The following is a 27,250-nucleotide window of genomic DNA, read 5'->3' as shown; positions in this document are numbered from 1 at the left end:
GCAAAAAACAAAACAAACAACTTCTAGTTAATTGATAATTCTAATTGAGTTCTTGTGAACAAAGTTATTCTATGATTTGTAAGGTTGTATTAGAATTAATGAAGAGATATCGCTTGCCAAGAAATGGAGACTTGGTCAAGTCAGGAACGAGAATTTAACTGAAAGTCATTAGGACACTCCCAATACCTAGCAAAAGCAATGAACATCCTATCTGTGTGAATATCTGGCCACCAACATTCCTGGGCAAACATTAGAAACAAGACACATATCCCTAGCCACTAACTGGGGACCTTTTCCCTTATTGTTGTGGTTTTGTGATTTGGGGCAAGTTACGTGGCCTCTCTAGGCCTGTGGCCTCACCTGCAGGGATATGTGAAGGTGCTCTTCAGGTCATGTGACTGAGCAAATGATGTTTCCAAAGTCCTGAGCACAATGCCTAGTGCAGGGTTACTCAGGGGCCTGTTATTATTATTTCCAGGATATGTGGGGGTAAGGGTGGGTGGTTGGTTCTCTTCTTTCTAGGTGAATGGGGCCACTCAGGAGTTCATGTGGAGTATTCTTACCTTATTGTAACTCCAGGAGAGGAGATCACATTTTCTTGCAAACAAAGTTACGGTTTCATAGATTTTATTGGATCTCAAAAATGGAAAGTACATTGAATCATCTGCTCCAATCCTGTATTGAAGAATAAGCTGTGATTTGGGACTAGAAACAGTGTTTAATTTTCTAAAGTAGGCCTCCAAGACCTATTTAACCCATCATTTGACCTGGGGTTTTCCAAAGCATGAAAGTAGGACCACCTGTATTAGAATCTTACAAGGAGCTTTTTAAAATGCAGGTTCCTGGGTCCTACACCTAAACTGTTTTATCAGAATCTCTAGAGATTGGGCCTGGGAACCTGCATTTCACAGCAGGCCACACTTGAAATCAAGTACCACTCATGTAATGATCAGTACCTTGATTGACAATATTATAAAGTATGCCCAAACCCAGTATCACCCGAAGACTTGGTCATGGTAGATCTGAAATAGGACCATACATCCAGGGCTATTGAACTATCTGACAGTTTTGGCTACTGTTTCTGTTAATTTCTGCTTCAATTATCCAATGAGTTGTCTCTATGCCAGGATAAGCTCAGTCCTGTGGCTCTTGTGAAATTGCATAAGTCAGTGTGGCTCTCTGCTCTTGCAAAAGACCAAGAAATGAATGAATACATGTAAAACTTTAGAACAGAACTGAGCTCATACTAAGTGTTCAAAAAAATGTTAGTCATTAGTATTATCTCTCATTAGAGCAGCAAGAGCATCTGCAGAGAGGTGATGCTGGTTTCTTAGACATGAACTTAAATCTTAGGATCAGTGTCCATTTGATAGCAAAGATGGTTGGAGACAGTCATTAAGATAAAGGAAATGGAACATACCATTAAGACTCCCTAAGTGCATGGCACAGATCGTACTCCCTTGTTTTTGTTGTTTTTACCTGTGAAGAGAACGTAAGATCAGATATGGTTTTACTTTACAGTTTAAATTGTTCTTTGCATCAGCAGAAACTACTCATTTTGGGATGATAGTTCAGTTAGGGATTTATTTATTCTCCTACTCACAAATACACAAGAACACACAAGTACATAGGTTATTGTGAATACTTTTTAGGTTATGGTAAATTATTTGTGCCATATCTGAATTTGAAAAGAGAGATACAGTGTTCATGAACATGGAGAATTTCAGCCACAAAAGAATTCTTAGCTGAAACAGGTAGTGTGTAATTGAGAGAATGTGAAAAAGAATGAGGAAGTAGTTTCTCCAGCATGATGAAAGGGGAAGGTGGTTCTTTTTCCCTTGAGCAAAGCATTCATTAAATGCAAAAGAAAATTACTATGGACTTTTGAGCCAGGAATCCATGATGCCAGCATTTTGCAACAACATCCCCTTTCATCTACAGATCTCACAACAGTTATGGACACTAATTAAGTCTCACCATACTCATACAATTCACACTGAGTTTTCTTTACTTCCTTTTTACTGAGGAATACCAGGGCAGCAAATGCTTAAAGGGTTTTTAAAAGTTACAAAGCTGGGATTTGAATCCAGTACCCAAAGCTTTTGACCCAGAGAGGAAGGGGACCCATGTGGTGGGTTTGACAGTTGACTCATAGTTGATTTTTTTGGGAGCAGGAAGTGATCTCCAGCAACTCTGAGAGGAAGGAGTAAGCCAGGAGCTCAGGGAGGGCCTAGAGGATCAAGAGTGGGGACCAGAGATCCTGATGTACAGCGAAGGCACATATACCTGGTGTCTCTGACCATCACACCCCTTCTGCCTCACTTGCCATGTTCCTGAACAGACAGATTGGGATTGCAATTCATACTGACTAGTCTAGATTTTTGAGACTGTGAGTGAAGCATGTGTGTGCCAGAGGGGAGTGGTCTGGTATTGGTGGGCAGAGGTGAGTCACTTACCAAGGGAAGCAGCAGTAGGAGGGAAATCAAAGGGCAACAGGTTATGTTACTCCCTCTCACTTGTCATCTTGGCCCTCTTTAAAAAGGAAGAGAAAACAAAGCACAGACTAAGTCTGAGATCAATCTCACATGGCCAATTATGACATATTCAGGTCCTGACTTGTCCAGGACCCAAAATAAATATCTGGGTCTATCAGAACTGTTGAATGGAGGCCAAGAGTAATTTGAAATAACTTACCTTCTCTCTCTCTCTCCTTCCCCTCTCAATATGAGTGTTTAAAGTTCAGGAATGAGTAGTTTCACTTAAGTGGAATAAGAATCAGAAAGGGAGGATGACCAGAAAGCCCCAGGAAAGGCAGATGCAAGTCCTAGGAGCCAAGTAGGAATCTCACAGGCTCAAACAGTATTATATTTCTGAGACTGAATCAAATGTGTAAAAATAGTAGCAAATTACTTACCTCTTCAAAGAAAGCTACACACGAAATTGTAGGGGAATTTATTAGCACATCTAAATCTGAAACAGAAAGGTTATGTATTTACAAGGCTAAGTTGCAAATAGGCAGAAGAGAGAAAAAAAGTTTAGTTGCTTTAGTTTTTATTCCAAATCATATCAGTTCATTAGAAACAAATAGTTTATAAAAGGCTTAGTCTATAACTCTAAGAGAAAAATAATACAAGTCAGGAGTATATCCATGTAGATATATATATCTTTCTTCAAGTAATATTAAAATAGTTACAAGTAGCAGTTAACCTGGCTATATTACAGACAAGCTCATGCTTGCATTCTTTCTCACACTGATCTTTTGGAAAAGGGTAAGATAATATTACCTTCACCAAGAACATATGGCAAAAGTGGTCTCTCTGACATTCTCTAATCCACATTATGACAGAAACTGATATTCGTGTTTTGAGAGTACTGAAAGATCTCCAAATGTCTTTTGGGTTATCAAAGAAAGATAAAATGATACTTGATACAGTCCTTTAAAACTGTGATCTAGTTTTAATGGCGAGTTATTTAATGGCCCTTGAAATTTTGGGAAATCCCATATGGTATAAAAACGAATTCTCTTGATCGGAACATGCAATTAACTGGAAAATCCATTCTCTTAAGCTTGCACTGCAACAGACGATTTGCAAAAAAAAGGAAACATGGTCAGGGCAAAACATTTCCTCTTTTTAGAAACGTTGAACTGAGAATGTCCCTCACCAATTACATAGGGTCCCCTGGGCCTCCGCGTTGCACCAGCGGTGAGGTCTCTATGGCAATGCCCCCGGCTGCTGAAGCGGAACACAGGTGACGAGGCGAAGGCGGACGCAGGTGCGAGGACTCCGAGGGGAGAAGGCCCCGCAGGCTCTTCTTGAGCGTCCGGGACCCACGGCCTGCGGGGCCCGCCGGCCTCGCCCTCCCGCCTGTCCCGGGTCCCGGGTCCCGGGTCCCGCCCTGCACCTCCCGAGGCTGCCCCGGCGCCAGGGTGCTGCGCCGGGACTGGGGCTCCTCGGGGGCCCCGCTTCCGTCGCTGCGTCAGCTCCCCTCTCGCGCCCTCAGAGGCGAGGACTCAGGTGAAAGGAGCCCGTTTTGTCCAGCCCCCTGGTCTCATGCAGCCGTTCAGCGTCCCCGTTCAGATTACACTCCAGGGCGGCCGGCGGCGCCAGGGGAGGTAAGTCCCCGGCACACTCTGCCGTGCGCAGGCAGGGGCTGGAAGAGCGGCCTCGCAGGGTGCCCACCTGCCGCGCCCCGGGGGACCCTGCGCGGCCTCCCCGGGGGCGCGGACGTCGGGGGTTGGAGCCTTCCTTGCTGGCTTCCTCCTCCATTTGGCTTGCAAATTCTCGAAAGCAGGAACCGCTTTTTTTTTTTTTTAAGACTCACCGGTGGTTCCAGGCACTAGAACACGGCCCAGAACGTGTTCGGTGCTCAGTCGCTCTCTCTTGGTTGAACGAAGGGTCGAGGAAATTACCACCGGCATTTGACACCCCCCCCCGGTGAAGCACGCTTGGGCCTTGGAGTCACAGGCCTGGATTCGAGTCTCAGTTCCACCCCGAAACTAGCTGCGTGACTCTGGGCAAGTCAGATAACCTGTCTGCCTCCTCCCCCCCCCCCTTTTTTTATTTTAAAGATTTTATTTATTCATCATGGGGCGGGGGGCAGAGACACAGGAGGAGGGAGAAGCAGGCTCCATGCAGGGAGCCCGACGCGGGACTCGATCCTGGGTCTCCAGGACCACGCCCTGGGCCAAAGGCAGGCGCCAACCCGCTGAGCCACCCAGGGATCTCCTGCCTCCTCCCTTTGTCCATAAAGAGGGAATAGGAAACGGTATCTATGTGCCTTAGCGGACTTTCTACGTACTACTGTCCATGCTATGCCATCCTCCCCCCCCCCCCCCCCCATTTTAACCACTGTTATTAACCATCCACTGTACTCCTTAAGGGAGGAAGTGAGACAGGCTATCTTTTTTTTTTTTTAATTTTTTTTTTTTAGAGTTCAATTTGCCAACATATCACATAACACCCAGTGCTCATCCCGCCAAGTGCCCCCCTCAGTGCCCATCACCCAGTCACCCCCGCCCACCTCCCCTTCCACTACCCCTTGTTCATTTCCCAGAGTTAGGTGAGACAGGCTACATTAAGGACCCTTTTTTTCTCTCTAGAGGAATAAAACACAGTGGGGCTGAGAGCCTTAAGTGAAGCCCCAGTCCTTCTGTCTGCTTCTGGGTTTGGGTTGGAGGGGTGCTCAGAACTGGGCAGCAAAACTGAGAAAAGAGAAATGCCTAAGGGTGTTTGAGGAATAGAATATTAAAAGCTTGCCAGGGGTACATTTCTCAGCCAAGTTCACACACTCTATCTGGAAATGTGGGTGGTTTGTTAGTGGCTTCTGTGGAGTTGGGAGCTAAGTGAAGGCAGTAAAGACCGCCGTGGTCACCGCGTTATCCACCTCCATCATCCTGTACCGACACACCTGGCACCTGAGAGAGAAGGAAGGAATGTGAGACAGAGGGGTTCGGCGGGGGTGAGGGTCAGAGGAGGAAGACGCAGACCGAGGGGGAAGAGAGGCAAAAACACTTCTCTCCTAGAAATGCACTGATGCTTTTGTGAAAAGACAATTAAAGCAGAATTACTCTCTGGCAGAAGGTCAAATGACGAACATGCGAGGGAACACGTTTAATTAACTAGATAGGAGAGCAGTTGTTCCCCCCAAAGCCACACAGTCTCCCATTTTCATTGCTGAGACGCACAGTTGGATTATTGCTCTTGCCTCTTGCTGAACTCGATGAACCATGCTGACTTTACTCAACCTCATTTGCTGTTTCAAAAGAAGTTGTTAAATAATTTTGTAATTAAAAAATAGAAGGCTGGAAATAATTACCCAAATCTCCCTCTGTAACACAAACAAATTACAGGGAAATACTAATTCAACATGCCAGTGAGACGAGTGTCAGGTGAATCGCCAAGCTTTGATGAACAGCAGCATCTTTCTAAGGAGCGCTTCTTGACGAGTTGCAGTGTTGGCGGGAGAGGCTGCCGGCATCTGCAGGGATCACAGCCAGATGAGCTCGTTCAAGCTCTTTGAAATCAAGTTTGCCTGAGGCTAAGCCAGAAGGTGTCTGTAGCAATGTGTGCGAGAAGGCTGGTGGGAAAGTCAATTCTATCTGCAAGGAAGCAACAGAAGGGGGTGGGTACTGCCTCCACTATGAATAAAACATCTCCAGGTAACACACTGGTCGGAAGTGAAAATATATTGCTGGCAAAAAGGAATAAAAATGCTGTTCACTCATCTCACTGGCTAGAGAGCAAAATTAGATCATTCGGAAATGCTTTGAGGTCCCGGGATGAAAGGCGCTTATAAATACCACAAAGTTAATTACAGGGACCTTTATGGTCTCAGAAAACTGGAAAAAACCCAATATTCAACAATAAGGAAATAGGTAAGGATTTTATGGCATATCCAATGGATGGAATATTATGTGGCCAAAAGAAGGGTTACTCACGACATAAGAATTGCTCACGACATAAGAAAGGGCTTATTACGTTAGGTGAAAAGAAGATTAAAAAAAAAAAACCCTCTATATCCAGAATGAGCTCATCCTATTTAAAATAATACAGAGGAGGGGAATAACTCAGCAAGTGAACAGAAATGATCTCTTAAGTGTTAGAATTGTGGGTGATTTTTGTTCTCTTCTGTAGACTTTTTCACATTTTTTGAGTTTCATAATCTGAGCATTAAAAAAGTACATTACTTTAACAAATCCCTTGGACATTTGTTGAGGCCTTCTTTATGGCTTGGTTTGTGGGTAGGTCTCACAACTGTTCCTTATATGTTTGAGAAGAATATACAATCTGTAGGGGACAATATTCTACATTATCATTTAGATAAAAAGCCTGTTACTGTGCTCAAATCTATTTCAAATCAAATTATCTGGTTGAGCTAATCAGTTACTGAGGGAGGATGCAAAAATATCTCCTCAGTTGTTGGTGGATTTTGTCTATTTCTTCCTATAGTTCTGTCAGTGAGGCAATGCTATTAGGTATGTATATTGCTAGCTCTTCTAGATGATTCTTTAATCAATATTAGCACCTTCTTTATTTCTAAAATACTTTTTTTAAAATTTTTATTTATTTATGATAGTCACACACACACACACACACACACACACACAGAGGCAGAGACATAGGCAGAGGGAGAAGCAGGCTCCATGCACCGGGAACCCGATGTGGGATTCGATCCTGGGTCTCCAGGATCACGCCCTGGGCCAAAGGCAGGCGCCAAACCGCTGCGCCACCCAGGGATCCCCTAAAATACTTTTTGACCTGAAGGTGCATATCAGCTTGCTTTTCATTAGACTTTCCTGACAAACTTCAGCCTTTTACATCTGCATGTTTCATGTGATTTCTCTCAGCACATAGACAACTCTAATTTCTTACTATTGTGGTCGGAAAAGATACTTGATATGATCTCAATCTTTTTGAATTTATTGACACTTGTTTTGTGGCCTAATGTATGATTCATCCTGGAGAATGTTCCACGTGCACTTGAGAAGAATGTGTATTCTACTGCTTTTGGATGTATGTTCTAAATATATCTATTAAGTCCATTTGGTCTAATGTGTTGTTTAAGGCCAATGTTCCCCTACTGATTTTCTGTCTGAATGATCTAGCCATTGATGCAAGTGGGGTGTCAAAGTCTTCTACTACTATTTTATTGCTGCCATTTTTTTTCCTTTTTAGGTCTATTAATATTCACCTTATTTTAGTGCTCCTATGTTGGATGCATATATATATTTATAAATGTTCTATCTTCTTACTGCATTGACCCCTTTATCATTATGTAGTGCTCCTTTTTGTCTGTCATTACAATCTTTGTTTTAAAGTTTACTTTGTCTGATATGAATATAGCTACAACAGCTTTCTTTTTATTCCTATTTGCATGGAATGTCTTTTTCTGCCCCCTACTTTCAGTCTATGTGTCCTTACTTTTGAAGTGAGTCTCTTGGAGGCAGTATATAGATGGATCTTGCTTTTTTTTCCTTCCCCATACAGGCACTCTGTATTGATTAGAGAATTTAGTATGTTTACACTTAAATTAATTATTGATAAGTGTGTACTTATTGCCATGCTATTTTTTGTCTTGTTTTATTTTTAAATATGATGATTCATTCTCTGAGCACTTCGTGGGCACCTTAATGATACAAGTAAAATGATCACATGATCCAACAATTCCCCCATTAGTGCAAATCCAAGAAAAATTCTCATGTGGACAATGTTACCTCTCATCCTCTAGGGGTTCCTTCCCCAAACTGGGGAGGTTTCGCACGTGCATATACTGAATCCTTGGAAGCGATATGGGGCACATCTGCAGGGTTTTCTCTCTGCAAAACTCTCCCATCGGATATTCTGTCCTGTGAGCTCCAGCCATCGTGATTTTCCTGGACTCTCAGGTCTGTCTTCTCAACTCAGGGAGTCACTAGGCTCTGCTGGGTTGCCCCTCACCACCCCATACCATAGCCTGGAAACTCTCTCAAGGCAAGAAGATGGGCAGGTACTGATTTACTATCTCACAGGATCACTATCCTCTCACTGACTGATGTCCAGTGTCTTGAAAAATCATCATTCCACATCATTCCACAAACATCCACTACATCATTCCACACATGGTGTACTTTTTGGTTGTTTCAGATAGAAAGGCAAATCCAATCCCTATTATGCCATCTTCACAGAGCAAGCTCATTTGATGAAATGCAATGTTGCCATTTTAATAAATGAACTAGATTAATAATTACATTTTACAGATTGCCTTCCATCTTGAAACAATCTTGATTGAGACTTTTAAATTTGGAGAATAATATATTCTGTCTGGAACTTTTAGCATAGTTGGGAAATACACTTATTATATATATATATATATATACTGAAATATATACTATATATATACTATATATATTATATATATATACTAAAAATATATATATATATATATTTTTTGAGAGAGAGTGAGGAGGGAAGAGGACAGGGAGAGAGAGAATCATGGGCAGGCTCCATACTTAGTGCAGAGCTGACTGTGGCGATCAGTCTCATGACCCAAGATTATGACTTGAGCTGAAATCAAGAGTCAGACAATTAACTGACTGAACCACACAGGTGTTCCTCCTGTATATTGATGTTACATACTGAAGACATGAAAGTATGGCTAGGAAAAGCCCAAATCAGTGTGAGGTTGGTGGTGTCTGAATGGGAAGAGACTTAGGGTTCAGGACCAGGAGGAAGTAAAATAAGGGCTTGAACTTTATCTACAATGTCTTATTTTTTTAAATAGAAAATATAAAACAAATATGTAAAAATGCCAGTGTACTAGCATTACTTAAATTCTTTTTTTACATTTGTTTTTATTGAAGTTCGATTTGCCAACACATAACACCCAGTGCTCATTCCATCAAGTGCCCTCCTCTGTGCCTGTCACCTAGTTACCCCAGCCCCCCGCCCACCTCCCCTTCCACAACCCTTTGTTCATTTCCCAGAGTTAGGAGTCTTCCATGGTTTGTCTCCCTCTCTAATTTTTCCCACTCAGTTCCCATCCTTTCCCTTATAATCCCTTTCACTACATCTGTATCTTTGGGGTAAATACCCAGTAGTGCAATTGCTGGGTCATATGGTAGCTCTCTTTTTTAGCTCTTTTATTTTTTATTTATTTTTATTTTTATTTTTTTCTTTTTTAGCTCTTTGAGGAACCTCCACACAGTTTTCCAGAGTGGCTGCACCAGTTTGCATTCCTATCAACAGTGCAATAGGGTTACCCCGTCTCTACATCCTCGCCAACATTTGTTGTTTCCTGTCTTGCTAATTTTCAGCATTCTCTTTGGTGGGAGGTGGTATCTCATTATGGTTTCGATTTGTATGTCCCTGATGGTAAATGATGTGGAGCATTTTCTCATGTGCTTATTGGCCATGTGTGGGTCTTCTTTGGAAATTTTGTGTTCATGTCCTTTGCCCATTTCATGATTGGATTGTTTGTTTCTTGGGTGTTGAGCTTGATAAGTTCTTTATAGATCTTGGATACTAGCCCTTTATCTGATATGTCATTTGCAAATATCTTCTCCCATTCTGCAGTCTGTCTTTTAGTTTTGTTGACTGTTTCTTTTGCTGTGAAGAAGCTTTTTATCCTGATTAAGTCCTAATAGTTCATTTTTGCTTTTGTTTCCTTTGCCTTCATAGATATTTCTTGCAAGAAGTTACTGTGGCCAAGTTCAAAAAGGTTGTTGCTTGTGTTCTCTAGGATTTTGAAGGATATTGTCTCACATTTAGATCTTTCAACCGTTTTGAGTGTAAGAGTCTGGTGTAAGGGAATGGCCTAGTTTTATTCTTCTGCACGTGGCTGTCTAATTTTCCCAACACCAATGATTGAAGAGACTGTCCTTTGCCCAGTGGATATTCTTTCCTGCTTTGTTGAATATTAGTTGACAGAGATGCAAGAGTGGTTCATTGAGGGGCCATTTCTGTGTTCTCTATTCTGTTCCCTTGATCTGTGTGTCTGTGTTTGTGCCAGAACGACACTGTCTTGATGATCACAGCTTTGTAGTACAGCTTGAAATCTGGCATTGTGATGCCCCCGGCATTAGTTTTCTTTTTCAATATTTCTCTGGCTATTCGAGGTCTTTTCTGATTCCACACAAATCTTAAGATTATTTGTAACAATTCTGTGAAGAAAGTCCATCATATTTTGATAGGGATTGCACTGAACGTGTAAATTGTCCTGGTTAACAGACATTTTCGCAATATTAATTCTTCCAATCCATGAGGATGGAATGTTTTTCCATCTCGTTAAGTCTTCCTCAATTTCTTTCAGAAGTGTTCTGTAATTTTTAGGGTATAGATTCTTTCTTCTTTGGTTAGGTTTATTCATAGGTATATTAAGGTTTTGGGTGCAATTGTAAATGGGATTGACTCCTTAATTTCTCTTTCTTCAGTCTCATTGTTAGTGTATAGAAATGCCACTGATTTCTGTGCATTGATTTTGTATCCTGCCACATTGCTGAATTGCTGTATGAGTTCTAGGAATCTTGGGGTGGAGTCTTTTGGGTTTTCTATATATAGTATCATGTCATCTGCGAAGTGGGAGAGTTTGACTTCTTCTTTGCCAATTTGAATGCGTTTTGTTCCCTTTTGTTGTCTGATTGCTGAGGCTAGGACTTCTAGTACTATGTTGAATAGCAGTGGTGAGAGTGGACATCCCTGTCCTGTTCCTGATCTTAGGGGAAGGGCTCTCAGTTTTTCCCCATTGAGAATGATATTTGCTGGGGGCTTTTAATAAATGGCTTTAAAGATGCTGAGGAATGTTCCCTCTATTCCTAACTCCGAAGAGTTTTGATCAGGAATGGATGCTGTATTTTCTCAAATGCTTTCTCTGTATTTATTGAGAAGATCATATGGTTCTTGTTTTTTCTCTTGTTGATATAATCTATCATGTTGATTGTTTTATGAGTGTTGAACCACCCTTGCATCCTGGGGATAAATCCCACTTGGTCATGGTGAATTCTCTTCTTAATGTACTATTGGATCCTATTGGCTAGATCTTGGTGAGAATTTTTGCATTTGTGTTCATCAGGGATATTGGTCTATGATTTTCCTTTTTGGTGGGGTCTATGTCTGGTTTTGGGATCAAGGTAATGCTGGCCTCATAAAATGAGTTTGGAAGTATTCTGTCCATTTCTATCCTTCGGAACAGCTTTAATAGAATAGGAATTGTTTCTTCTCCTTTTTTTTAAAGATTTTATTTATTTATTTATTCATGAGAGACAGAGAGAGAGAAAGAGAGAGAGAGAGAGAGAGAGGCAGAGACAAAGGCAGAGGGAGAAGTAGGCTCCATGCAGGGAGCCCGATGTGGGTCTTGATCCCGGGTCTCCAGGATCATGCCCTGGGCTGAAGGCGACGCTAAACTGCTGAGCCAACCGGGCTGCCCAAATTGTTTCTTCTTTAAACATTTGATAGAATTTCTCTAGGAAGCCATCTGGCCCTGGACTTTTGTGTCTTGGGAGGTGTTGGATGACTGCCTTAATTTCCTTGCTGGTTATTGGCCTGTTCAGGTTTTCTATTTCTTCCTGTTCCAGTTTTGGTAATTTGTGGTTTTCCAGAAATGCATCTATTTCTTTTAGATTGCTTAATTTATTGGCATATAGCTGCTCATAATACGTTTTTTAAATGGTTTGTATTTCCTTGGTATTGGTTGTGATCTCTCCTCTTTCATTCATGATTTTATTAACTTGAGTCTTTTTTCTTTTTAATAAGGCTGGCTAGGGGTTTATCTATCTTATTAGTTTTTTCAAAGAAGCAACTCCTGGTTTTGTTGATCTGTTCTACAGTTCTCCTGAACTGTAGTTCTATCTATATCTATATCATTAAGTTCTGCTCGAGTCTAGTATCTCTCTTCTGCTTTGTTTAGCCTTTACTTGCTGTTCTTTCTCCAATTCCTTTAGGTGTGAGCTTAGCTTGTGTATTTAAGTTTTTCCAATTTTTTGAGGGAGACTTGTATTGTGATGTATTTCCCTCCTAGGACCCCTTTTGCTGTATCTCAAAGATTTTGAATGGTTGTATCTTCATTTTCATTAGTTTCCATGAATCTTTTTAATTTTTCTCTAATTTCCTGGTTGACCCATTCATCTTTTAGTAGGATGCTCTTTAACTGCCATGTGTTTGAGTTTCTTCCAAATGTTTTCTTGTGATTGAGTTCTAGTTTCAAACCATTGTAGTCTGAAAATATGCAGGGGACAATCTCAATCTTTTGGGATCAGTTGAGACCTGATTTGTGACCCAGTATGTGGTCTATTCTGGAGTAAGTTCCATGTGCACTTAAGAAGAATGTGTATTCAGTTGCATTCGGATGGAAAGTTGTGTATATATTTGTGAAATTTATTTGACCCAGTGTATAATTTAAGGCCCTTGTTTCTTTGGTGATGTTCTGCTTAGAAAATCTGTCATTTGCTGAAAGGGCCGTGTTGAAGTCTCCTGCTATTAGTGTATGATTATCCAAGTATGTCTTTACTTTGGTTATTAATTGATTGATATACTTGGTAGTTCCCACATTATGGACATCAATATTCATGATTGTTAGGCCTTCTTGTTGGATAGACCCTTTAAGTATGATATACTGCCCCTCTTCATTTCTTACTACAGTCTTTGGTATAAACTTTAATTTACATGATATGATGATTGCTACCCCAGCTTTCTTTTGAGGACCATTTGAATGGTAAATGAGTCTCGACCTCTTCATTTTCAGGCTGGAGGTGTCCTTAGGTCTAAAATGAGTCTTGTAGACAGCAAATGGATGGGTCTTGCTTTTTTACCCAGTCTGATACCCTGTATCTTTTGATGGGATCATTTAGCCCATTCACATTCAGAGTAACTGTTGAAAGATATAAATTTAGTGTCATCGTATTACCTAGTCAGTCTCTGGTTTTGTGGATTGTTTCTTTGGGCTCCCTTTTTCTTTTACAGGGTCCCCCTTAATATTTCTTGTAGAGCCAGTTTGGTGGTCACATATTCTTTCCGTTTCTGCCTATCCTGGAAGGTCTTTATCTCTCCTTCTATTTTGAATGACAGCCTTTTATTTTGATAAAATATTCTTGGCTGCATGTTCTTCTCATTTATGACCCTGTATATATCATGCCAGCCCTTTCTGGCCTGCCAGGTCTCTGTGGAGAGGCCTGCTGTTAATCTGAGATTTCTCCCCATATAAGTTAAGAATCACTTGTCTCATGCTACTTTAAGAATTTTCTCTTTATCTTTGAAATTTCCTTGTTTCACTATTAAATATCGAGGTATGAAACAGATTTTATTGATTTTCAGGTGTGGTCCTGTCTATCTCTTGGTTTGAATTCCTGTTTCCTTCCCCAGATTTGGGAAGTTCTCAGCTATGATTTGTTCAAATATACAGAGAGGGGAGTCCCTTCTCCCTCTCAGCCTTTTCTGGAATCCCAATTAGATGTATATTCTTCCTTCTCAGGCTATCATTTATTTCCCTAGGCCTTTCCTCATGGGCTCTTAATTGTTTTCCTCTTTTTCCTCACCTTCCTTCCTACCATCAACTTGTCTTCTATGTCACCCACTCTCTCCTCCCCCTCATTAACTCTAGCAGTTAGGACATCCAGTTTGGATTGCATCTCATTTAATATATTTTTAATTTTGGTCTGATTAGATCTCAATTCTGCAGTAATAATGTCTCTGGCATCATTTACACTTTTTTTCAGAGCCACCAGTAGCTGTGTAATTGTCCTTCTGAATTGAATTTCTGACATTGTATTTAAATCCAAATTCTGCAACTCTGTGGCAGAGAGTATTGCTTCTGGTTCTTTCTTTTGTGGCGAATTCTTCCTCCTAGCCATTTTGTCCAGTGCAGAGTAGCTGTATGAGTGGGCTGAGTCAAAAATATCAACCATGACCTAAGTAAAATACACCCTAGAGGATTCTGAAGAGGTCAGAGACCAGAAAATAAAAGAAAAAGAGAAACAGAAGAAAATAAAACAAAAGGACCAGTAAAGTGAAAAACAAATTTTAAAACAAAATAGTAAAAAGAAGAAGCCAAAAACCAAAAACAAAGAAGAAGAAAAAAGAAAAGAAAGTAAAGAAAAGAGAAAGAAAAATAAAGGGGAGATGGTGGTGGTGAGGAAGTGGTAGTGGAGAAAGAATATAGTCTACCTGAGGGGTTCTAGAGGGTGATCCTCTTGGTTCTGAGTGTATTTTGTCCTGTATGTTAGAAGATGCTCAATCCCAAATTTATACAAACCAGCAATACTTATATAAAGCCCCAACATTGACCACAAAAAAGATGGGGGCGGAATGGGAAGGAAGAGAGAATATAATCTCACAAAATGAACCGGTAGGGTATTCCACTTGGTTCTGATTGTATGTTGGTCATGTTTTAGAAGGTACCAGCTCCACCATTGTAAAACAAAATGAGGCAGAAGAAACAAAAAACAAATACCTGTATCTCATATATCTACCAAAATTAAATTAAATACGTTGAAGGGAATCCAGAAGTAAAAAAATAAATCTAAGACATGTAATTGTAGAAGTATGAAAGTCAAAAAAGAAAAAACTTCAAAATGAAGGGTTGGTAAAATATTGTAGTTAAGGTGGGAAAAGAGAAAAAATATTGGAAATTTTTAGTCTGATATAAAAATGAGCCATAATGGAGAAAGAAAGAAGGAAAGAAAGAAAGAAAAAGAAAGAAAGAAAGAAAGAAAGAAAGAAAGAAAGAAAGAAAGAAAGAAAGAAAGAAAAAAAAAAAAAGAAAAAAAGAAAGGACCCTCTAGTTCTTTTATACTATTTTCCCTCAGTTCTGGAGCTTTCCAGTGCTGCTTGGTCAAAAATTTGCTCTTCCTCTGCTATTCCAGCTGGTCTTCTGGGGGAGGCGGTGCTGTGCTGATTCTCAGGTGTGTGCCTGGGTGGAGATGCCCCGCCCCTTGCTGGGTGCTGGGCTCAGTGTGACCTGTTTATCCCGTGAGGCCTCTGTTCCCTGGTGGGCCCACCCCTCCCAGGCATGAGGTGAAACAAGGTGGAATGACAACAATGGTGGCAGCCAGATTTCCAGCTCTGGAGTCAGCTCCCTGAGTGTGACTACCCACAGGCCCCAGTCCGTACTGGTCTAAATGCTCCCAGCAGCTGGCACTGTTCCCAGGGGTGCTGCTCTGCACAGCTTGGGGGTGCCCATGGCAGGAGAGTTACCACTTTCCTATGCTCTCCCCCACTTCCTTTTGTCCCAGGGGACAGGATTGCCGGCTGTGTCTGATTGGTCCCCTGGGATCCAGGGCCCTGTCCCACTGGACCCATGTTCCCAGGGGCCATGACTCTGGAAGGGAACGGAGCACAGCTACCTCCATCAGGAGCTGCTGTCTGACTGACTGGCTTCTCCCAATTGCCTCCAGGGGACTGCGGTGCTCCAACCCTTTACCGAGATCGACCTGTGGTTTGTGGTGAGCTTTCCCTTGAGTGCCCTTCCTGTTATAGTGACTCTGGGAATCTTGAGGCTTCACTGCCCCTCCTGCGGTTCTGCCCGATTTCCCTGCTGAGCTGTTTTCCATCCCGGAACACTCCTTTGCAGATTTTTAAAGTTCCTGCTTCTCTAGGGTGGGCCTTTCCTCTCGCAGCTTGGCTTTAGCCCGGCTCCTTGCAGTGCCCCTCCCCCACTTTATTCTTTTTTATTTTTTTCCCACCTTCCTACCTTGTTAGAAGCCAAAACTTTTCTCTCTGTAGCGTTCCAGCTGGTCTCTCTTTAAATCTCAGGTCAAATTCATAGGTGTTCAGGATGTTCTGAAAGTTATCTAGGTAAGTGTGTGGGGCCAGAGGAGTTGAGGACCCTACTCTTCTGCCATCTTGCCCCTCCCTCCCTCCCTATTGCCATGTTGTTAATTGTTTCCTGGCCGTTTTTGTAGTTCTTCTCTTTTTCTCATCCCTTGTATTTTGATGACTTTCTTTAGTGTTGTGTTTAGATTCCTTTCTCATTTGTATGTGTGTGTATTTACCATCTGTTTTTGCTTTGTGGTTACTATGTGGTTCACATATATCATCTTATGTATATAACAGTTGATTTTAAGCAACTTAAATTTGAACACATTCCAAAACTACATTTTTTACTCCCTTCTCTGGAGCTATTTTATGTTTTCCATGTCACATTTTCCATGTTTTATTTTATGTATCTCAACTAATTATTATAGATTTAGTTAATTTTACTACTTTATAAGTGGCTAATTCACTACCTTTACTATATATTTACCTGTTCTAGTGAGAGTTTTTATTTTCTATGTTTTCTTATCAATTAGTGCCATTTCTTTTCAGCTGAAAGAAATCTCTTTAACATTTTTTGTAAGGTCAGTTTAGGAGTGATGTACTTCTTTAGCTTTTGATTATATGGCAAACTTTTTATCTCTCCTTCAGTCCTGAATGATAACCTTGCTGGATAGTGTATTCATGGTTTTTTTTTTTTTTTTTTTTTTTTTTTTTTTTTTTGTCTTTCAACATTTTGAAAATGTCAGGCCACTCTCTTCTGGCCTGCAAAGTTTCTGCTGAGAAATCTACTGTTAGCCTTATGGGGTTTCCTCTGTACAAAACAATTTGTTTTTCTCTTGCTGCTTTAAGATTCACTCTTTACTTTGACCTTCTGACATTTTAATTATAATGTGTCTTATTGTGGATCTCTTTGGATTTATCTTTTATGGAACTCTCTGGGCTTCCTAGAGTTGGATGTCTGTTTCCGTCCCTAGGTTACAGAGGTTTTCAGAAATTATTTCTTCAGATAACTTTTCTGCCACATTTTCTCTTCTCATTTTGGGACCCCCTATAATGTGAATGCTATTTTACTTGATGTTGGTCCCTTAAGTTGTCTCAATTTTTAAAAATTCCTTTTTCTGGGGATGCCTGGGTGGCTCAGCGGTTTAGTGCCTGCCTTTGGCCCAGGTCGTGATCCTGGAGTTCTGATCCGGTCCCACATCTGGCTCCCTGCATGGAGCCTGCTTCTCCCTCTGCCTGTGTCTCTGCCTCTGTGCCTCTCATGAATAAATAAATAAAATCTTTTAAAAATTAAAATAAAATTCCTTTTCCCGTTTTGCTGCTCTGTCAGAGTGAGTTTTATTGTTTTGTCTTCCAGTTTGCTGATGTCTTCTGTTTTATTCAGTTTGCTATTGAACTCCTTACTGTGTATTCTGCAGTTCAGTTATTATGTTCTTCAGTTCTGTGATATCTGCTTAGTGCTTCCTTGTAATTTCTCTCTCTTTGTTGAATTCTCACCATGTTCATTCATCCTTCTCCTGAGTTTGATGAACATCTTTATAACCACTATTTTGAATTCTTTATTAGGTAGATTACTTATATATTTTTCTGAGGTTTTGTCCTGTTGTTTCATTTGGAACATATTTCTTTTTTCCCTCATTTTGCTTGACTCTTTTTCTATGTATTGGGCAAAATAGCTCCTTCTCTCAGTCTTGAAGGAATGGCCTTGGGTAGGAAAGGAATCTTCTAATTCACCCTTTTTCCTAACTCTTGGTTGTCACTCAAAGCTTTATAGTTGTCTAAACTGCTTGACTTTTTCTCTATGTGTCCCAGCTGCTGAGGGTATGTCAAGACCTGTCAGTATTCCAAGGGGGAGGAATTTCATTTAGTCCCTAGTTTAAGGTTGATTGGAAGCCAGACCCTCAGGCAACAACTGTAAAAGTATGCAACTGTATACAGTCTTCTGGGGCTGCAATTGGAAACCTAGCTGGCCTTTATACCAGGTGATCTAAAGGCATTTTCTGGATGAGAATTGCAAAAACGGGCTCCAGACAAGTGTAAGGCTCCTTCTGGGAGGTCTTATTGAGCTGAAGCAGGACCAAGAGGGTGTGTAACGATTGTGTATCCCTGCTTATGTTCTCTGGGAGTGCTTACTTAGCCTCTAGATGTATGGCAAATCTGAAGCCTGTACTTCGGGCTGAAGCTCCAGGCTAAGTAAATAGGCCTTTTTCAGAGGCAGATTGTGTGTTTCAGTCTGCTATCTGTGCATTGCTCTGGAGGTGGTGGCCTGCTAAGAACTGTCTTTCCAATTGTTACATTCCGTGGAACTCAGGAACACCAGTGTCTTCGCCACCAGGGTCAGGTGATCAAAGGTTGTCTCCTGTGTGGATGCTGTCCATGCACACTGAAATTGTGCCCATTGTATATCAACAAGTATAATCGGATCTATTAAATCAATCTTTTCAAAGTGCCAGAGAGACATCATAATAAGCTTCTTCATGCACTGATTCCATGGACATCTTACACTCGACCTCCAGGATGACTTACAATATGAAGCAACTAAAGTCCAGTTTCAGAACATAAGGGAAAAGACAGTGTATTGGGTATTGGAAACTTACAAAATATCCAAATCTTACTTTATGGCTAAAATCTTAGTCTCTCATATTTGTTGACAAATTATAAAATGTACTGCCTCAAATTTCATTAACAAAGTTTTCTCCCTGCCCATTCTCTGAGGGTGGGATCATAGCAGGTGAGTGAAATATCAAATGAGATTAAAAATCTCCAAACCAGGTTCTTGATTCCTGGTATAATAAAGTAGTACTAATGAGGGAATGTTGCCATCCTCTGAGGCCAGTGCTTCCCAGTAGGGTTCCTAGAAAATCCTAGATTCCTTGACATTCCCCTCATTGTCTTTGAATTCTGAAGATGTTGCCAGGGAGAAAAGGAGAGAAAGGAGAAGGATGTGGGATAAATAATATATACTTTTGAAAAAATATATATACTTTTGGAAGAAAACAACTAGCAATTCCCTTGACAAAGTTTTTGTTTAGTTTTAAATTTTAGTAAGCCTTTTATGCAGTTTGATGGTGTTTGAGTTTCTACAATTATAACTGCATTTGTTTGTCTTAAGATTTTGTTAAGACTCTTAAAGCAGAAATTCCTCTGCGACCCAAATGCCTACTGAGCAAGGAACAGCAAATCAATGACATTGACTACAGGAAGTGGTGGGACTATGTCAAGTTGGAGAATGCATGCTGGTCCATAGGGGCAGCCTCTGCTTGGCTTGGCCAGCTGTTCATAGGCAGGAGTGTGGGCCTTATGATTTTTTCAAAAGTCAGAAATCAGCACTTTAATGAGAAACTTCATTATTTTTAAAGTGTTAGAAATTAATCCCACATTAAAAAAACACAGAGAAGGTCAAATTAGACAGGTCTGTGGGCTGAATGCTGTCCATAGGTCACCAGTTAGCAACCTTTGTTTTGGACTTTACTGTTCACTGGACCCTCATCGTGAGATAAGTTATCATATCCTTTGCTGGTACAGAGCAGAGAGAAGAAGAAAAATGTAGGGCGATTTACACAGAGCTGTGAGTGAACAGAGAGGAAGAGAAGAGGGGTGAGAGAAGAGAAGACAGCAGTGAAGTCTTCATTATTCTGAATGGATTGGCTATGGGGCACCAAGTCCCCTGGTAAATACGCTGCCTTTCCATGCAAAGAATAATATAAAGAACAAATCAAATCCTATTTCCGGATGCTGTTAATTCTGCTTTACAAGTGTTGAACCACCCTTGCATCCCGGGGATAAATCCCACTTGGTCATGGTGAATAATCTTCTTAATGTACTGTTGGATTCTATTGACTAGATCTTGGTGAGAATTTTTGCATCTGTGTTCATCAGGGATATTGGTCTATAATTGGATGCTGTTAATTCTGAATCTGAACTTTCTGAGTCATTCTTTACATATGGAACTCATTAAAGAATGTAAAAATTGGGCAGCCCGGGTGGCTCAGTGGTTTAGCGCTGCCTTCGGCCCAGGGCGTGATCCTGGAGACCCGGGATCGGGTCCCACGTCGGGCACCCTGCATGGAGCCTGCTTCTCTCTCTGCCTGTGTCTCTCATGAATAGATAAAATCTTAAAAAAAAAGAATATAAAAATTATTTTTAGGGGGAATATGTAATATCTCTGACAGATAAGCAAGTTCATAACACCTATTTACATAACAAATGAAAACTACTTATAGGTAATTCTTTTCTAGTCCTCAAACAGATCTCTAAAGACTTCCTATTGTTATATGTAAAAAATATTATGTTATAATATTTAATAACACATAATTTTAGCTTGTTTAGGTGGACTTTTTACCAAGCCCTGAACATGGGATTTCATTGTGTTGCTCTGAACCTGTTCACTATCCTCAGGTGGATGGCAAATGGGATCATCCCTCCACCCACCATGGGTTGGTAAATATTTCCATTTCTTTATTAGCTTATTGAAATATCTTCTTCCTACTTCCTCCAAAGGACAGCCTTCACTGCCTCAGGGAAGAATAGGAATATAGACCACCATGATGGAGACCTACCAGATGTGCACAAAAAGCTGCCGCCCAGTGCTGGAGAGGACCGAGCCATGCTGCTAGGGTTCGCAATGATGGGCTTCTCAGTCCTCATGTTCTTTTTGCTTGGAATAACTATCCTAAAGCCTTTCTTGCTCAGGTAAGAAACAGAAAAAGGAGACCCAGAATTTTCAATTCAGATCAAGCACAATGGTAGAGAAGAGGAGACTGGCTTTGGCTTCTTCAGCTCTCCTGATCATTGTCTAAAGAAAGATGAATCACCTGTTTGTCTCTCAGTGCTGGGAGGCAGTTGGGTGTGGAGGACGGGATGGTAAGAAAATAGGAGATATTTCTTTGCCACTACCCCCTCTTCATTCTGAAAAATACTTTCAACAACTAATCCATAAATTAGATATGCATTTAGGTAAGAAATTCTTCCTTTAACAAGCAGATACCACAGGGAATGGTTAATTTAAGTCTTTTACATGAGCACAATAAAAGTTATTTAAGTCTGAGTTTTTTGAGTTTGACAATGTCTATCTAGCACATATTAGTTGCTCAATAAATATTAGTTTCCTCCTTCTGTTTTCATTGGTTTCCTTATTAAATACATCTAATAACCATTATCATTTATTAAACATATACTATATGCCAAAATAGACTATGTTTTATCCTATTTAAGTCTATAGCAAAACTGATGGTAGCATTATTTTATCATTTAAATTTTCCTTTTATAAATGAGAAAGCTGAGACTCAGAAAGGCCAAGTAACTTGCCCAAGGTCACTTAGCAGTAAAGAACCTGCCTATCATTTTGATAGAAGACTCCTTGCCTGGGATCCCTGGGTGGCGCAGCGGTTTGGCGCCTGCCTTTGGCCCAGGGCGCGATCCTGGAGACCTGGGATCAAATCCCATGTCGGGCTCCCGGTGCATGGAGCCTGCTTCTCCCTCTGCCTGTGTCTCTGCCTCTCTCTCTCTCTCTCTGTGTGACTATCATAAGTAAATTAAAAAAAAAAAATTGGGATCCCTGGGTGGCGCAGCGGTTTGGCGCCTGCCTTTGGCCCAGGGCGCGATCCTGGAGACCCGGGATCGAATCCCACATCGGGCTCCCGGTGCATGGAGCCTGCTTCTCCCTCTGCCTGTGTCTCTGCCTCTCTCTCTCTCACTGTGTGCCTATCATAAATAAATAAAAAAAAATTAAAAAAAAATAAAAATAAATAAATAAAAAATAAATAAAAAAATAAAAAATAAAAAAAGAAGACTCCTTGCCTCCTAATACTTAAATGAAGTTAGCAGCATTTGAGGGGGGCAGGAATGAGAGATCTCATTAGGGCAGGGGAAGAGCTCTTTAATTTTGGAGGTGGCTTATACAATATGGGTTACTTTGAGGGAGGGCAGTACTGAGTAGGGGAAAAGCAAGGGACACAAAAGTAATAGATGGCCAGGGGACTGGGCAGAGGGAGGCCTAGGAGTTCAGTGAAGAGAAAGGGTCATAGGATGGGCAGTAGGTGACCTGTTTTGTTATTTATCGGATTCTTCTCTTGCCATTCCTAAGTTACCATTATTAGGGCAATAATGTGGCAGTCACCATTGCTACAGCACACAGTGCCACTATTAGAAGGGCCCAGGAGAACTGTCCCCCTACGTATTAGTCCCAGGAGAATATGTTCTGCTTCTGATCAACCAGTCTTTTGTTCTTTTTTTTTTATAAATTTATTTTTATTGGTGTTCAATTTGCCAACATGTAGAATAACACCCAGTGCTCATCCTATCAAGTGCCCACCTCAGTGTCCGTCACCCAGTCACCCCCACCCCCCACCCATCTCCTCTTCCACCACCCCTACTTCATTTCCCAGAGTTAGGAGTCTTTCAGGTTCTGTCTCCCTTTCTGATATTTACCACTCATTTTTTCTCCTTTCCCCTTTATTCCCTTTCACTATTTTTTATATTCCCCAAATGAATGAGACCATATAATGTTTGTCCTTCTCTGATTGACTTATTTCACTCAGCATAATACCTTCCCGTTCCATCCACGTTGAAGCAAATGGCTGAGTAATATTCCATTGTATACATCCAGCCTTTTATTCTTGGACACCAAAAATCCTATATGTGGTTGTATTTCCTTACAACCAATTGCTTTGGCTACTAGGAAGCTCAGAGCCAAATTTGTGGCCCAGTTCTCACAATTGTAAGGGATCTTATGGTCTTCAGGTTACATGATTGTACCTTACTCTTGACTTCTAGCTCTCTCTCTCTCTCTATATATATGTATATATAGACTTAGACTTGTCCTTATATATATATATTTACTATATATAATTACTCCATTATATAATTACTATATATAATTACTATAAATATATATAACTACTCCATTTTATATAAATAATATATATAACATATAATATACATATTTATATATATATATATTTCTGTATATCTATCTACCTAGCTAGTTAGCTGCATTACACATATCTATGTAAGCTGAATAAATTGTGTGTATGTGTGTGTGCACGTGTGTGCAGGTCCAGGTCAGATTATTTTTTAAATGTGATAATTTGGGAAGTGGTTTGAGGATACATTCTGCAACCTGACATGAAACTGTTGCTTGTATTTAAATTTCACTTTCCTAAGCATTTCCTAAGCATTTCTGCAAATTGTTTGCTTAAAGTAATTAAGTGAATGCTGAAGAGTGGTGCATTCTCATCTGTCTCTTGCCTTGTGATCTTGTGCCACTTCAGGGAGTGGTTTTGCTCCATTGAAGGTGGCCTGAATAGCTCATACCTGTCCCCACTCCCTTAGATTCTCATCAAATGAGGTATTTTGCCTATTTGTAGACAAATAGACAAACAGTGTGTGTCTATTGAAAGAACATGCTAATGTTTTCAGCTCTAAATGCATCCCTGGTTCTACTTGAGAGGCCTGGTCCGGTCCTTGTGCATAGGAAAAAACGTTCTGTTCTCCATATTGGAACTTTCTGAAATCTTCAAGGAAAGTTCAACCATATTCAGTTCAGCCCTCAGTTAGGATTCAGAGAGCTTAAGTTTTAACGCAGGCAAACAAGCAACTCTAAAGTATCATTTTAAGATGCTTAGTGTAAATAAGTACAGAATTTAATTTTGTGAAAAAGCAGGCTAGTGTTAAACCTGTGGAAGGAACCTTATTTTCCATGTTTGTATTTTCACTTGTCCAACATTTTATCATATTTAGGCTGCATCCAGTGATTTTTTTTAATGCCCTGGCCTTGAGATTATTTTAAACTGTACTGTGTCCCAAGTTTATTATGTTAATAAAGAAAAATGCTTACCTATGGCCAATGATCCTAATGGGAGTGCAATGTGAACCTAGTTTCAATGAGGCTTTTCAAACATTGACTTTAGAATTTGCTGATCTCATTTGTGTTTAAGTCACCAGGAGATCAATACAAGGATCCACCTAGGTGTGTGAGGGTACCTGAGGAGCTGGCTGTATGTTCAATCAAGCATTTCCTCTCACCTTCATTTACTTTATCTTAGACTTGTCCTCTAATACTTTCCTATATATTTGTTTTTTCAACACTACCACAAAAATCTTCATGGGCAGGAATTTTGTCTACCACTTCTCATAGCACCTAGAACATTCTGTGTATGTAGTACATGTGCAAATTCTTAAGAAATGTTTTCCAAGTAAAACTTAATTCAGTGTAACACTTATTGAGCCTCTACTATGTGGGAGGCATGGTGCTTCATGCTTTGAGGAACATAAAGATGAATGTAGCTCCTGACTTTAAGGAACTTGATAGCAAAAACAGTAAGTTTTCTAATGAGAATTCCTTCTTTGATTTGTATTTGGCTCTTTGGAAGTAGAGTGAGTAAATGGAACTGTACCTTGTTACTAGAATTATGGAGGCTATATTGACTAAGGGCCACATTGACTGTGGTTGGACCTCTTCGAAAGGGACATTTTTGTCAGGACAGGCCAACGGGTACATCTTGAGATGACGAGGCATGAAAGAGGATGAGATTCCTGAGTATGTGGTTACAGTAATATTTGTCAAAGCATGGTTTACAAATACCTGCATCTTAAATACTGCTAAATATAGATTCTTGGGTTTGAACTCAGATCAACTGAGCCCAAATCTCTGGGAGTTAAGCCATAGAATTCACAAATTCTTCACTCTAACAAACTTGGGCGAGTGATTCTGAAGTTTGAAAACCATTGATCTAAGGGTTGGTGTGGCAAGAAATATGTGCGGAGGATAATAATTGAAATGAAACTTAGCAATTTGCTATTTATCCCCTTTCTCAATGTTCTCCATGTTCCCTAATCATTATGTACCTTCTGTAATGGTTCTACATTACCTTGAAATAAACAAATGCCTTAGGTTATCACATTAGAAATATAAAACTATGGGCACCTGAGTGGCTCAGTCAATTGAGCATTTGATTCTTTCATTTGATCATGGTTCAGGTCATGATCTTGGGGTTGTGAGATCGAACCCTGTATCAGGTTCCACACTGGGCAGGGAGTCGGCTTGAGATTCTCTCTCCCTTTCCCTCTGCCCTTCTCTCTCTCTTAGAAAAAGAAAGAAATATTAAAACTAAATTTGTAGAGAGTGAAGATCATTATTTTTTTCCAATTAAAGCACTCAGAGAGAAGAATCAAACTGTACCATCATCCGCACTCACATCATGGATGACTGGATGGACTGTGCTTTTATCTGTGGTGTGGATTGCCGGGGCGAGGGGAAGTACCCATGTCTTCAGGTGTTTGTGAACCTCACCCATTCAGGTCAGAAAGCTCTCCTACACTATAATGAAGAGGCTGTCCAGATAAATTCCAAGGTAATGTAAAGTTCATGTAGTTAAAGAGTTCTAATTATAGCCCCCTTTCCATGCCAGACTGTCTCCAGCAGAGTGCAGTACCTGGGACCATCTCTGGGAATAAATCTGTTTCCCTCCAGTGAATGCCTCTATAGTGGTCTAATCAGGATAAATAAAGCTAAAAACATTCTTGGAGGTAAAATCAGGGTACATAGAATGGAAAGGAATGATTCCAATTTCACAAACTAGTGTCTGACATTTATAGGCTGAGCCAGTGAACAGTCATTTGGGGGCAGTCTTACTTTTAGAGGTCCCACTCCCTATCATATCAAAAATGTTAAAATATACTTACAATCCATCTTAAATCAAGTAAACAATTTTTCTTATCAAAGAAATTAAAGGAATATTATAATTCTGAGTTTAATAGGTTGCTTGATTGGTTCATATGATGTATAGTATACATTTACACCTAACTATGAAAGTTAGGTTGCATTAGATTAGTTGACATGCTATACTTTGTTGTCTTTACTTAGGTACTAATCAGTCTTATGATTTGTTTTGTTTTGGATGCAATAATTTTTAAAGTCTCAAACGTTTCTGTAGGACCTAAGCACAGTGCTCTCAGTGCCTAGTGGATATGCTTTAAAAAAAAAAAATCACCAGCTGACAGATCCCTTCTTCACTGGTTCTGTCTGCCAGGAACCAAAGCCTATGTAGGATCCCTCTCTGTGGGCCTAGGGCAAAGCCTCAACATGCTATCTTTTAGGGGAAGATTTTACTATGGGAAATCAAGATAAATATGCTAGAGGCATTAATAGGTGTTGAAAGCATATAGTGATCTCAATAGACATTTGTTGAATGGATAGAGACTGAGTGCCTGTATGTGGAGGGAGCGTGGTCCTTATGAGGCTGGTCACTGCATCTTCTGCAATGTCTGTATTCTAAGAATTTTTCCCCACATTTCTGCTTTATGCCTGGAAATGGCTCTTTCACTCTGTGCCCTCCTGCCCACTCTTCATGAGCTCTGCAACAGGTTTCATCATTGAAACTCTCCAGTAATAGCTTCAGTTTTAAGGTCTTTCTGAATTAAAGCTGTTGTTTAAATGTGTGGTCTTTCAGTGTCCTCATCTTCCTTCCTCTTCCATATTCCTAGTGCTTTTACACACCCAAGTGCCACCGAGACAGGAATGATTTGCTCACCAGCGCTCTGGACATAAAGGAGTTCTTCGATCACAAAAATGGGACCCCCTTTACATGCTTCTACAGCCCAGACAACCAATCTGAAGATGTCATTCTCATAAAAAAGTATGACCAAATGGTTCTCTTCCACTGTTTATTTTGGCCTACGCTGACTCTGCTAGGTGGTGCCCTGATTGTTGGCATGGTGAGATTAACACAGTACCTGTCCCTACTGTGTGAAAAATATAGTGCTGCACACAGAGATGAGGTGGGTGGCAAAGTACCTTATGTGGAACAGCATCAATTCAAACTGTGGAGTGTGGGGAGGAGCAAAGCAAGGAGCAGAGAGATCTTAAGATGGTGGCCAGATTAAAGTCTTGGCCTATGGATGCTTGGTGCTTTTTGCCTCTGAGGACCTAATGACGCCACTTGCAGACTAACCATGTTAGAGGCAATTCAAACATTTAAAAAGTCTCATTATGTATTCTAGTTTTTCTATAAATACATACAAACTCA

The 27,250-nt window shown here is 40.5% G+C and overlaps 1 protein-coding gene and 1 long non-coding RNA gene across 5 annotated transcripts; one reads left to right on the top strand and one right to left on the bottom strand.

The window, feature by feature from the left end:
* Positions 1-569: 569 nt before the first annotated feature.
* LOC144302434 (uncharacterized) lies at positions 570-4,228 on the bottom strand. Its single transcript, XR_013369285.1, has 5 exons — positions 3,664-4,228; positions 2,915-2,970; positions 2,457-2,532; positions 1,421-1,479; positions 570-675 (listed from the first exon to the last, which is right to left on the bottom strand). It is a non-coding gene; the product is annotated as an uncharacterized LOC144302434 (long non-coding RNA).
* KCNMB3 (potassium calcium-activated channel subfamily M regulatory beta subunit 3) lies at positions 3,678-27,250 on the top strand. Of its 4 annotated transcripts, none has more exons than XM_077879709.1 (4): positions 3,678-4,114; positions 20,724-20,915; positions 25,378-25,576; positions 26,709-27,250. In XM_077879709.1, exons 1-4 carry the CDS (start codon positions 4,053-4,055, stop codon positions 27,105-27,107), a joined length of 852 nt encoding a protein of 283 aa, XP_077735835.1. In that variant the 5' UTR covers positions 3,678-4,052; the 3' UTR covers positions 27,108-27,250. The 4 variants fall into 4 exon arrangements, with proteins under 4 accessions (XP_077735835.1, XP_077735837.1, XP_077735836.1 ...); XM_077879711.1 differs by lacking the exon at positions 3,678-4,114 and adding an exon at positions 18,542-18,954; XM_077879710.1 differs by lacking the exon at positions 3,678-4,114 and adding an exon at positions 19,124-19,243.

The sequence above is a fragment of the Canis aureus genome, chromosome 31 (genome assembly GCF_053574225.1).
Source record: "Canis aureus isolate CA01 chromosome 31, VMU_Caureus_v.1.0, whole genome shotgun sequence".
Taxonomy (NCBI): Eukaryota; Metazoa; Chordata; class Mammalia; order Carnivora; family Canidae; genus Canis; species Canis aureus.
The sequence above is the reverse complement of the archived record's forward strand: the minus strand, read 5'-3'. Positions and strand labels throughout refer to the sequence as shown.